The sequence below is a fragment of the Sceloporus occidentalis genome, unplaced genomic scaffold (assembly GCF_023333645.1).
Source record: "Sceloporus occidentalis isolate IW3139 unplaced genomic scaffold, rSceOcc1.0.p SCAF_52, whole genome shotgun sequence".
Lineage (NCBI taxonomy): Eukaryota > Metazoa > Chordata > Lepidosauria > Squamata > Phrynosomatidae > Sceloporus > Sceloporus occidentalis.
Genome location: NW_028317032.1, coordinates 6,264,824 through 6,277,976, shown reverse-complemented (window position 1 = coordinate 6,277,976; position 13,153 = coordinate 6,264,824). Strand labels below are relative to the sequence as shown.

The 13,153-nt window shown below is 38.5% G+C and overlaps 2 protein-coding genes across 2 annotated transcripts; one reads left to right on the top strand and one right to left on the bottom strand.

The window, feature by feature from the left end:
- Window positions 1–303: 303 nt before the first annotated feature.
- CMPK2 (cytidine/uridine monophosphate kinase 2) lies at window positions 304–3,809 on the bottom strand. The gene is made up of 5 exons (XM_089491895.1): window positions 3,207–3,809; window positions 2,928–3,045; window positions 2,086–2,287; window positions 1,250–1,483; window positions 304–430 (listed from the first exon to the last, which is right to left on the bottom strand). The coding sequence occupies exons 1-5, from the start codon at window positions 3,807–3,809 to the stop codon at window positions 304–306; spliced, it is 1,284 nt and encodes a 427-aa protein (XP_089348021.1).
- Window positions 3,810–9,312: 5,503 nt separating this feature from the next.
- On the top strand, window positions 9,313–12,793 carry RSAD2 (radical S-adenosyl methionine domain containing 2). Its single transcript, XM_089491894.1, has 6 exons — window positions 9,313–9,598; window positions 9,891–10,052; window positions 10,939–11,168; window positions 11,707–11,856; window positions 12,509–12,541; window positions 12,629–12,793. Exons 1-6 carry the CDS (start codon window positions 9,313–9,315, stop codon window positions 12,791–12,793), a joined length of 1,026 nt encoding a protein of 341 aa, XP_089348020.1.
- Window positions 12,794–13,153: the final 360 nt, after the last annotated feature.

The window sequence follows — 13,153 nt, the reverse complement described above, 5'->3', positions numbered from 1 at the left end:
TTGAATCAAAAACTATACATTTTTTCAAACGTTTCATTTGAGAGCCTTAATAACTGACGCTTGATTATTTTCCTGATGATGTTTAGATTTAAGATGCCCTTGTGGTAGTGAATTCATGGGCTCATAAAATGTATGTGAACCATCCCTAAGTCTAGGGAAACGTTTTAAATATGGAGCAATCACGTAGAACCAAAAGGAGTGTCCTTGTTAATGAACTCATATTAAGCAATTTCTCCAAGGAGGGCCGTTAATATGTCTCCCATGTGATTCATAGTTCCTCGCTGTTTTTTTCATATAGGTTCTTCATGGAGCAAGAGCACAATATTTCTGTATAATAGATAAAGCATTTTTTAAAACAACCTCCTTTGAGGCACTAGCATCAATTATTTTGCAAGAAGGATTTTCTATTCTCTTGTATGCTTCTTCCACCCTAGAAAATCAAGATATGGAAATTATCAGAAACAATATCATAAAATACAAAATATTATATAATTGTACCCAGTTTCATATATGTAGATTGTGCCCCTTTCATGGAGTTTGGGAAATCAGGAGCAGGACAGGTTATTTTGCTTACAAAATAATTATTAATATTGTACATTGTTGAGTTCTTCTAAGAATGTCAAGTTTCCAGCAGAGCTAAATGTTATAAACTCTGTAGCAGTGAATTTATACTAGGGTCATCTGAACTCTGCTGTTAACCATTGATTTAATCTTCGAAAGTGAAAGGATACAAGCTGCCAAAAAATACTTGAGAGGATTATTTGCCATAATAAACTCCGTTAACTCCATTCGATATATATCAGTTAATATTAGAAGGTTATTATACCCAATATACCCAATATCAGTTGCAAGCTGAATACACGTGAACGCACTCTGCAGAATCTAAGTGTGGTGTGCTGCCACGTATATCCACGAGTCACTTATCGCCCGCTGGTCATACATTGTAGGGTCCAATTTTAATCTCCAAAGAGCTGCTGGGGTTCTTAGGACCCAGCCACTGCTGTAATGCCTCACTAACTAGGACCCAAAGTATTGGAAAGAAGTGAATGGTACTGTTAGGTGAGGTCTTCAAAGCATATTTTATTCAACATCTACCCTACGCAAGTTGGGCCACTAAAAGTTATGACAAACCTTTTTTGGAGTCACTTTCAAAAACCAGCAATGCAGGTTTATTCCAAAGAACATTGTTCGATTATCATGGGTTATTTCTACTGTATACTACACACAAGCTGAATGTCTTTGCACATACTTTTGCCGAAACATGCTGTTAACCGCCAACTCTTTCTCTTCCAGTGTTTCTGCCAGCCCTCTCTTGCGTAGTCGCAATATTCTTTCCTTGTCACTGACAGTCAATAAAATGACCAGGTCCGGTTTTAGAAGGTCTTCTGGCCACTGGTAGATGTCATCATGCCTGGCTGGAAGGTTATACACACCGCCTCCTATTTCGGTGGCTATGGCATATGCAGCGGTACTGTGCCAATACCTGATATGAAACAAGATCATCGTTATGTTCTAAAGGAATTTAAATGACATACTCTGTATATATGCATTCTAGCCCTACATATAAAGATGATAAATATGCAGATGACTAAAACACACTGCTACCAGTTTCCTTCGTTATGTATGATAATCCCCATTGTAATCTAAAACCAGTATAGTCCAGCAAAGAGCTGGCATTTTCTTTCCATCCCACATGGTAATGTAAACCAAATCATATGCGGTAGACTTTGAAATTATTAAATGGTACAGAGTGCTTTTAGTTTTATATCTATAGATTATTCCAGGAAATATACAAATTGATTTGATTATTATTTATTGATTTACATATCGCCATCATTCTGCTATATGATTGGTAAGCAACACATGAAAAATCTGGACTAGAAATGGGTCTAGAAACTGAAGGCGAGGAAGACAATTGATCAAAGGAGTTTACAATCTAGAACATTTTGGTAGGTAATAACATACAACATTACAGACACAGAAAACAAGATTCTTGAACAAATAAAAAATGTCTAGCAGACCCAAGGCTGTGTTTATAGAAAGGTTAAAGAACGATATCCCAATAAATGCATTACTTTTACTAACCTGTCCACGATAACCGGAGATCTCTGAGATGCTTCTGCTATTTCAGCTGCTCCTATGTAATTCCCCACTGCATAGTACGCTCTCCTTAGAAGTGACGGCTCGTGGTCAAAGATTTTCCTCCACTGGCTGATGCAGTCCGGGGGTGATTTAAGCAATGTGGCATTCATGGAATCCTTTAGAGATTCCGTTAGAGTACTTTTCCCTTCACAATAAAATAAATTAGTTCAACTTGCATATTTCGGTTCATATTTCGCTTCTCATCACAGCTGAGATGTTGGTTTCCCTCTCCCCAGTTTTCCTACCTCTTCCCGCGCCCATCTACTGACTACTTGACTTCTAAGTGAACAGACCCAAGAATCACCTTGTGTTTTGATTGAAGAAGGGAAATATGTTTGATGCTGAGCTCTATGGTACTCAGAGTTTGAGGCCACCAACACATGGACTATACTGCTCAGCTGAACTGATAAAGTCGAACATGAAGACTTATTTCACCCCAACTGATATATCATTCCAGATACCAGAGGTTTAACCCCTTAATGACAAAGCCTGTACCTGTACGCTCAAAATGCATTGTTTTCAATGGGTTTAGGGACCGCCCATTGTCCTTAAGGGGTTAATGCGAGCCAAATAGCAATGTTGTTTCAACTTGTGGGATAAATCCTTGAAATTAAGTGTTAATGGGCTGCATTTTATACTATTATATTAGATGGGCCATTAATTCTTTCTATGACACATTTAATACTTGAACTACAAACAAAATGGTCTTGATTATAAATATATGTCTTTGTGTTTGCATGTGTGTTATAGTTTAGAAAACAACCTGCATTCAAATAACTTCTTACCAGTTGCATCAAGTCCTTCAATTACAATGACTGGAAAGCCTCCTTTATTATGAATGATTTTATTTTTTTCCTCCAGTAGGTTTAAAATATGGCTAGCATCAGGAATGAATGCTGAACACTGAAAAAAAACCATTAAAAAAAAATAGATTGTCTACAATAATTAAGAATCTCATTATTAATTCCCCCTTACTGCTTTGACCACCTTACAATTACTCCTTAATTGATTGATAATAAAATATATGTCATAATAATTCCTATGTAAACATACTTAGTACTTACCTCTTGCAAGACAGCACAAGCATCCTCCAAGTTGTAAAAGACAGCGGACCTCTTAATGTTAGCCACTAGGGGGCATGGTGTAGGTGCCTCCACTCTCACCACCTGGCACGTTTCGGTCTCTTTTCCTTCCCCATCGAAGTTCCGCATATTCTGCCAGATTTCACCCCCTGGCCCTGCCCGGTAGCTGCAGAAGCGAACTTGCTCCTTGTACTCCTTTAGCAGGGTCTCCAACATGCTTTCAATAGAGGGGCAAGGTTTTGTATGCACTACAAAGAACCCCCTTTCTAGAGAGCCAAAAGGGTCATTTGGAAGGTATGAGAAGAGCCTTAGAACGTGACAGTTCCCCTCCAGCTGCTGGGTCATCTGCTGCCCCAATGTTTTATGTAATTTAACTGCACTGATCCTATGGGGGGTAGTTATGGACACTGAATGGGCACAGCCACCTTGGGACAGTACTGGCCACCCAGGTGGGCTGACAGAGGAAAGGCTGCTGCCCTGGCACGTAAAGTAGAATGGATGGATATATCCTTCACTGGAGCCGGCATCCACAGCATACACACGGGCTTTCCAGGCTGAAGTGTCCTGGCTCAGACAGCTGGCCATCATCAGGGAGGATTTAAACCTAGCTCTCCACTTGTAGACCAGCAGTGAGAACGTTCTGTGTGAGCTCCAGCTCTGCACCAAGGAGAGGAACATCACAGGAGAAGAACATCTCAGGAGAAGAACATCGCAGGAGAAGAACATCTCAGGAGAAGAACATCTCAGGAGAAGAACATCTCAGGAGAAGAACATCTCAGGAGAAGAACATCACAACCTCTTCTCTCACATGAAAGGAAAGTGAAACTAAGGTCAGTTCCGGGGAATCGAAACTCACTGGAGTTAGCACTTGTTATGATGAATCACAAATTCCCTGTGCGTGGAAAGTTTTGCTTCTCTGGATGAGTTCGTGTCGGTTTCTTTTTTCCACTCCGATCCCGGCTTAGTCACTGATGGGGCAATTTGTTTTTTTCAGAAAAAAAAATATATTAGCTGTTAACAGCATAGACTGCACGGTTGTTTATTGATCTGGAAGTAGAATTTTTACTTTTGGGGAACATAAGGGAAACTAGAGGTTCAGAGCAATGTTTAAGTTTTTTTTTTTTTGCTGTCTTTCTTCAACAGTTGTTTTCCTCTTTCTCATTTATTTAACCCACACAAATTATATATTGTCTATATACAAGTAGCACTTTTTAAAGCTATATTCAAAAGTCATTATTTTTTTTATGGAAAAAATGGGATTTAAAAATAAAAAACATTTATTCATGGTTTATAAATAATGCACAGTTAGTATAAATGAGATAAAATACCAAAAATTTCTAATGTGCCGTAATTTTAAACCCACATTTTATCATTTTTATTTATTTTCTATTTTTTTCTATTTTTAACCCTTACCTTATTCCCCACTAACTATCCCCACCGCACTTACTACCCGATGTATATAAAAAATTACACATAAAAAATTAACCCCTTCAGGTCAAATAAAAAACAGTGTCTTTTATTTTATCCTGGGTCAGTTTGTTTCTGTTTTCTATCTCTTTCCATGTCATGAGAAGGAGAAAGACATAGAACTGAGTGCAGTGCTTATAACAAAACCTTGATTTTTCATTATTTGAATATAAACTATGTGGGTGTGGGCATGGAAGTGTATGTGTAACAGTGTGTGAACATGAATGTGTAAGTGGTTTTTGTCAGAGGGAGTATGTGTGTGAGTAAGTATGTGCAAATGCTAGAGTGTTTGTCAAAATGTGTGCCAGTGCATATTATTATTATTATTATTATTATTATTATCATCATCTTTTATTTATATAGCACCAAAAGTTTACGCAGCACTTAATACAATACATATATTCAAGGGGTCTGACAAGACAACAATTGACAGACTAAGACAAACTGATACATTGGGTGGAGAGAGCCCGGCTCGCAAGCTTACAATCTTGTGCATATGTGAGTTACCAGGGTTTGTGTGAGCATGGATCTGTGTTTGTGTGTGAGCATGTATGAGTGTGTGTATGAGCATGGATGTGTATGCGCATGTGTGAGCATGGATGTGTAAGTATGTGTGTTGACCTGAGTGTGTAAGTGTGTGTAAAAAAGTGTGCCAGTGTGTATGTGAGTTACCTGAATTTGTGTGTGAGCATGAATGTGTATGTGTAAGCATGGATGTGTTTGTGTGTGGGTTTGAGCATGGATGTGTGTGAGCAGGGATGTGTATGTATTTGAGCATGAATGTGTATGTATAAGCATGGATGTGTATGTGTAAGTGTGTGAGAGGGAGTGTGTGTACAAATGTGTGCCAGTTCATATGTGAGTTACCACAGTTTGTGTGTGAGCATGGATGTGTGTTTGAGAGCATGTATGTGTGCGTATGAATGTGGATGAGTATGTGTGAGCATGGATATTTATGTGTGTATGTGAGCATAGATGTGTATGTGTGTGTGTGTGAGCCTGGATGTATAAGTGTGTGTGTGTGAGCATGGATGTGTATGAGTGAGCATGGAATTTGCATGTGTGTGTGTGTGAGCATAGATGTGTATGTGTGGCAGGTACAGGAGGGAAGGAGTACCCTTGGTACAAAACTAGGGGGCAAATCACCCTCTTGTGTGATCAAGCCCTTGAGCCCCCTCCCCGGTGACCTCAATCAGGGTCCTCTCCATGCGAACGTACCATTGCATGGTGGCACCAATCATGTAGGGGTAATGATGATGGTTGCCTAATTGAGAGAGACTGATAAATGATTGCTAGTATAAGTAGTTCCGTTTTAGAGAGAATCATGCAAACATATGGTTAGAAACAGAAGAGAGGTGATTAGTGACAGAATTAAGAAGGAAAGAAGAGAGGGGGAAGAACTTGAGTGTCATCGGCATACAGATGGGACTGTAAGGTCACATTAGTTTGCTAAAGGATGCAGAGTAAAGTGAGAACAGAAGAAGTTATTCACTATCGTACAAGTTTGGAATCATAAAAAAATTATTAAATTAAATGCAATATTGTATGAGTCCAATGCATAATAGAAATTGGAAATTGTAATGTATTGCAAATAAAATGAAAACCATACAAAAGATGTGGGAAATAATGTATATAGAGGTCTTGATTGACAAATACCTACTGAAACCAGTAGGTATCCCCCATGTCTCTGAATCACAATTATTAAATGTGGTTACTCTATAACTATTAAGATGTGCACATTATGACATTACGCTCGCAAAGATTTGCACTGCAATATTGAAGGGTTAAGTACATACATAGAAGTTTTGCACTCCAGCACTGAAGAGGTTTATTACACACATTAAAGTTTTGTATGTCAGCATTAATAGAACCAATCAAGGTGTCCAATCAACGTGATCTTAAAAAAAAACATGAGTAAGCAGATGGGGAGAATCCAGGCAGTTGCCCATCAGCCACCGAGGGTCTGTGTCACCCTGTAAACATATATGTGAGAACACATACATGAGCGCAATCTCACATATATGTTTAACCCTTAAGGACAATGGGCAGTCCCTAAACCCATTGAAAATAATGCATTTTGAGCCCGTACATGTACAGGCTTTGTCATTAAGGGGTTAAGTAAGCCTCATTTGTTTTTGTTATATTTTTTGCCTGATGATACTCTTAATGTGTCCTTTTTTTCTTATGCTACATGCTGATTGATACTGTTGCATCCCACCGTTACAAGTCTAAAAGCTGGATACAATATATCAAAGTGTGGACTAACACTCTCTAACAACTGCCAGTCCTCTTCCTATCAAGCCTGAGAAAACTGGAACAGTGCTTTGCTCTATGTCTGGTAGTGTGGTAATTATTAAAATTGAAATTATATTTTGTGAAAAAATATAAGTGAAATAAAGTGCTGTTTTGATCAAAGCTGGTGTTCCCGACTCTGATGCTTAGGACCCTTAAAAGTGACATGTATGGCCCGCATGCTATGGGGTTTGTCACATATGGTGGAGAATGCGGGTAAAGCACTGCTATGGTCTGTGGGCAGAAAGCAGGAACCAATTGAACAACTGAGTGGATGCTGGTGACGAGTGCTACACCAGATCCAGGAACCCCAAAACGTGAGACAGTGTTGTGTGGCCTGAAGCTCCAAGCTGCAGTGGATGTGCCAGAATTTATTACAGCTGAACGCAGAGGATTGAGTGGAAACTCTGCAAAGACTGTTGCATGGTATGTGACCTTGTGTATTGCTGGCTGAAATACATGCTTATGGAGGATGGCCTTTGTGTGTTTGTGACAAACCCCATAGCATGCGGGCCATACATGTCACTTTTAGGGGTCCTAAGCACAGTCCTCTAGGGCAATCAGAGTCGGGAACACCAGCTTTGATCAAAACAGCACTTTAGTTTAACCGCTTAAACCCCAAAACACCAGATCATAAAAATAAAACCTAGCTCCCAATTGGAGTCCTGTCTAACTAAACTATGCTGGTCCAGACTGACCAGCCTAATCACCCACTAACTCAACCTCCCAGCCAGACCCAGCTACGCCGGGCTCTGGAAAACATTCCCTCAGACAGCACACAAAATGTCGAGGCAGGTATTGCCTCACTTGGCTCAGGGATGGTCTTCTTGTTCAGGGGCTCTCCTTGCCCTGGGAGCTCAGGGAAACTTCCTCTTCCCCCAACAGTCTCTCTGAGTATCAGGCTCCAGGGGTTTTTAATGCCCAGCACCTGTGCCTGATGTCAGCTCCATAGAAATCCCGGACCGGATCCTGCAGATTTCTTGCCTCTGGGAAAACCCGGCATGGAATTTCCACAGAATGGGGAAACGGAGCATTGGCCCACCCTGCTCTTCAATTGCTCCACCCCAGGGACCCATATGTATAATCTGCATAGCAGCTGTACCCAGATGCCATGCTAATCATCTCCCTGGGGTTCACAGTCTCACAGTACACTAACGGTCAAAAGCTTTAGGACACCTGAATTTTTACAGTTTTTATTGACATTTACACACTTTAAGTCCAGTCAATAACCTGAAATGGTACAAAGGTAAGCGGTAAACTGACAGAGGTGGGAAAAAAAGTTTAGGTTAACAAAAACTGAAAATCAATGTATACTTCAGAGTTATACATAAAGGCCTTTTCAGGGAAGAAGTAATGGGTTAACAACTTTCAGTTGCAGCAACGTAAATAAATTAAGCCTTGAAAGTTTATGCTAACAATGCCTACAGGCGTCCCAGCTGGTTTGGGATGAAGTGTACAGAAGAGTGAACACAAAGCAACCTACAGGTGCAACACATATTTTGAAACTTCTGCAACAGTCTTGGGAAGAACTTTCAGAACAATATTTTATTTCCATTGTGGAAAGAATGCCACGAGTGTGTTTGGCTGTTAAATCTACAAAAGGTGGCTACTTCGATGAGTGTGGATAGGGTTTTTTCACACAAAAGTGAGCTGCAAACTATGAAGGTGATTGTTAGAAATAGTAAGTATGTCCCTGGCTGCACAGTGCCTCTCTCCACACAGCAGTCCCACTAACAGGAGTGCGACATCGGCACGTCCCAAGTGGGACGCGTGTTTAGATGCCTCCTTTAAGTGCCCAAAAGAAATCCAAGTCCTGCACTCCAGGGGAATTTGCACAATGTTAAGCAGTTTATCTTCCCATCTGGTTCACTAGCACTTTATAAAGAATAAAATACAACATTTAGCAACGGACCTTGGACTGCAGTACTTGGATTTCTTTTGATTGTTACAAACCTGTAGCACCAGAACACACATACTTTAGTGTTTGCTATTGGAATCTGTTGGTGCAATATAAATAAATAATAATAATTAATATTAGCCATACAACTTGACCCCTTAGATTCAATTAAAATTTTTTTTGAGAATGTACCACTAGGGGCGCTAGAGAGACATGCATGTGTACACTGCTTTCCTAGGTTTCAGTTCTAAGATCCTTAGAAAGAAAACGAAACTAGCATTGACATTTTATCACTATTATAGGACAGGGGCGGTGACAAAAACAAACACAAAACATATATAAATAGAGGCTTAAGAAGAACTGCACATTACCTACCAAGATCAAAGAGTGAGCAGATCCAGCAAAATGCTATCCATATTCAAACTGTCAATGATGGGCATATTTGCATTTATCTGGGACAATCTGAAGTTTCTCATGCAATGTATGAAGATGCAGTCTTTCTGGTGTTGGTTACAGTTTTTGGGATTAGAGAAAGTGACATCTCCAAAGAAGAATTTGGTAATCCAGAATTCTCCTGGAGTCATCCCCACCAGTGTGAATTACCACTTCACTCGACAGTGCAATTATAAATGCGGATTCTGCTTTCATACAGCAAAGACATCTTTTGTGTTACCTCTGGAAGAAGCCAAGAAAGGACTTCACCTTTTAAAAGTTGCAGGTATATCAGTAAGGATCTATTAGTAAATCTAATATTTAACATGCTGTAATTCACAGCATATTCATACTAAATTCCCAATGCAAAATATATTGATTTACAACAATATAATATGTAATGTAATATACAATAGACTATATATGATAAATTTAATATCATCTGCCAATGTCTAGGACATGTATCTGTGGGCCTAAACATATGTAAGGTTGATGATCACTTTTTAGATTGCAAAAGGAAAAACATTGTTAAACTGATGTAACATAGATTTGACAAATATTTCAATGTTTTCTCCAAGGTATGGAAAAAATAAATTTTTCAGGAGGAGAACCATTCCTTCAAGACAGAGGGAACTTTGTTGGAAAAATGGTTCAGTTCTGCAAACAGGAGCTTAAGCTGCCAAGTGTTAGCATTGTGAGCAATGGAAGTTTGATCACAGAGAGGTGGTTCAAAACATATGGTGAGTGGAGATATACAATATTGTCCTTATGTAGCAATACAGTTACGGAACTGTGGCTTGAGTGCATGCCAAGCTTAAGGGGTACTTTAATAATCTTACCAGTAGTAAGAGTACATAAAGTGTGATTCACCCTACCTAATGTAAATTAACATGCTCATAGCTTAATGCAGGATATAAATCAATCATTATGCCTAGTACAATTGAATGTCCAGAAACTTACCCCAAATAACTTTTCAAGTGTGAAAAATTGTGCCTGACATACCATTTTACAGGGAATTGACACAAAAAAACAAGCACTGATAAACTTTTGCTGTAGCATCTAAAAAAAACACTTCTGTGTTGTTTTTTATGTAAATAAACATTCAGTGGAAAAAAAGAAAATTACAAAAAGGGTTAACTCGACTGACCAGACTTATAATACAGGTATTTGTAAAAATGTGCGTGCAATTTTAGATTTTGTGTGTTGCAAGGGTGACACTTGCATGTCCTTGCCTGCAACTTTTTTCAAACTCTCCTTAACTCTCACAATAATTTAAAAAAGTGTTCACTGGAAGGGTTAAACAACAATAAAACACCCTTGGTTACAGAACCCATGCTTTCCAAGCCTTACTCTTGATCATCCTACTCTTCAGCTAGTCTATATGTATGTCAGATGCTATTTACACTGGGATACAGTTGTGCGACTGGTCCACCATAAAACATTAGCACTCTTGAGCCGGGTCTCCCCACATTTTGTTACTGTAGGTCCTAATTCATGTGTGATTCACTGTTTCACCATCGTGAAATGTGTAAATTAATTAATGGATAACGAGGATGATGTTACTGAGTCATTTTATATTATTAAAGAAAATTTGTGACACTTTACCAGATTGTATGCTTTTTCTAGGTGAATATCTAGATATACTTGCTGTATCCTGTGATAGCTTTGATGAAGAAGTTAACAAATTAATAGGACGTGGTCAAGGCCAAAGAAATCATGTGGAAAAGTTGATGCAGATCAGGAAGTGGTGCCAGGAATATAATGTGGCATTCAAAATAAATTCTGTCATTAATCAATTTAATATGGACGAAGACATGACCAAGGAGCTGACGAGGATAAACCCAATACGCTGGAAGGTACGGTACACTATAGACAATAATTCGAGAAATATTGTAATTTAGTAACTGTAAAACATATTTATTAATTTTGATCTCATACACATACATTAAAACTCTTCGGCATAACTACATGGGTACCATTAGGTATGACCCAGGGGCGTAACTAGAAGCCTCAGGGCCCCGGTGCGAGAATCTGTTAATCTACCCTCTCCCTACCCCCCCATTCTCACTATCTACCCTCTCCCTACCCCCCCATTCTCACTATCTACCCTCTCCCTACCCCCATTCTCACTATCTACTCTCTCCCTACCCCCTGGTAGCTCTGGTAGCTTACATATCTCCTGCTCCCTCAAAAGTCAGGGAGATAAAATTACACATGTGACAAAATGAATGATACTAGTCAGATTACACAAATATAATGCATGAGCATAAAGTTTTAATATGTTTATCAATCAGATAAAATAGTTATATTTGGAAATCAAAAGCAAATATATAAATATTGCTTCTAGATTTGCAACTTTGCCAATAAAGTTAAGTTACTGTTCTAAATCTACAGGTCTTCCAATGCCTTATTATTGAGGGTGAAAACTGTGGAGAGGATGCATTGAGACAAGTGGAGAAATTCATTATAAGTAATGAAGAGTTCAACAATTTTCTCAGTCGTCATAAGAACATTAAATGTTTGGTTCCTGAATCTAACAAGCAGGTAATATGTCTCTGATTTATTGAGGCATAACTATTACTCCCAATATTTCCACTCATGAGAACCTGGCAGGCACTTGGGTGAATTGCATTTCGACACAAAACATAAAAGCATACTATATATTATTATTATTATTTATATAGCCCCCAAAATTGACAATGCGCTTCTTACTGTCCATATATTCAGAGTTTAACAAAATCAGAGTTGACTAAGATGGGCCGTTACGTAAGGTAAAGAGGGCCCTGTTCGCAAGCTTACAATATGTGTGGATTTCAGTGGTATTGGGGCAATGTGGTTTACAGTAGGTTCACCCATGATCACCTATGGTGTGTTGTCTCCAATGCTCCACCCACCTTCCACCTATGCCCCACCCACAATTTTTTTTTAAGGTCTGTCAGCATCTTTTGTGCCTTTTCTTTTAGAAATCCCTATTTATGACAGCCTTGTGATGTAGTTTTTTGACGAATTTTGCAAGTGAGCAATATATGTCGTAACACATCAGTGACTTGTAGATTTCCACCTTATAAAAGTACGTTTTGTAAACGTCTAGGGCCACCTGTAAACTGGAAGACCAAAAGGGTTAATTAGATATAATTGAAAAAATCTATGCTTACCTGTTTGAACACATAACAATACGTTTTTTTTTACTCCACAGATGCGCGATTCTTATCTCATTTTGGATGAATATGTAAGTTATTACAATTTCAATAATATTTTAATAAATATATAATATAATACAATACAAAACCAATGCATTCATCTCCTATTGTTTCAGATGCGTTTCCTGGATTGCAGAAAAGGGCGAAAGGATCCTTCCAAATCCATCCTAGATGTGGGAGTTGAAAACGCAATTAAATTTAGTGGATTTGATGAGAAGATGTTTTTCAAAAGAGGAGGAAAATATGTGTGGAGCAAAGCAGATTTAAAGCTGGATTGGTGATAACGATTAAAGCTCTCACAAAATGGAATAGATGATATCTTTGCACTATACGTGTTTTATGAACAAATACTAATATTTAGCAGCATTAATTAACCCTGACATTTTTTACCCATAGCTTACAAAGGCTTACATGCAATATTACGTAAATATGGTCCAATTAATTTAATAATCGAGAAAAAATATGTTTTGTCCTGCAATGGGTTAGAATATATTTAGTTAAAGAGACTGTGTAGTGTTTTCAGTGCAGAACATCCTTAATGATTTATACGTTATATTCAATTGATATGATGTATAGATCAAAGGAGATTGTTTTTGAGTTTATTTTTGGTCCCCTACTTATGACATCACGATGAGAAGACA

What these genes read in the sequence shown, in the direction of transcription:
- RSAD2 (XM_089491894.1), top strand. Translation starts at nt 9,313, where the DNA reads ATGGGCATATTTGCATTTATCTGGGACAATCTGAAGTTTCTCATGCAA. An exon ending in TCACCTTTTAAAAGTTGCAG is followed by an intron (nt 9,599 to 9,890) that starts GTATATCAGTAA and finishes GTTTTCTCCAAG; the next exon opens with GTATGGAAAAAATAAATTTT. An exon ending in ATCTCATTTTGGATGAATAT is followed by an intron (nt 12,542 to 12,628) that starts GTAAGTTATTAC and finishes CTATTGTTTCAG; the next exon opens with ATGCGTTTCCTGGATTGCAG.
- CMPK2 (XM_089491895.1), bottom strand. Translation starts at nt 3,809, where the DNA reads ATGGCCAGCTGTCTGAGCCAGGACACTTCAGCCTGGAAAGCCCGTGTG. An exon ending in CTTGTGCTGTCTTGCAAGAG is followed by an intron (nt 3,046 to 3,206) that starts GTAAGTACTAAG and finishes GTTTTTTTTCAG; the next exon opens with TGTTCAGCATTCATTCCTGA. An exon ending in TCTCCGGTTATCGTGGACAG is followed by an intron (nt 1,484 to 2,085) that starts GTTAGTAAAAGT and finishes GTTTCATATCAG; the next exon opens with GTATTGGCACAGTACCGCTG.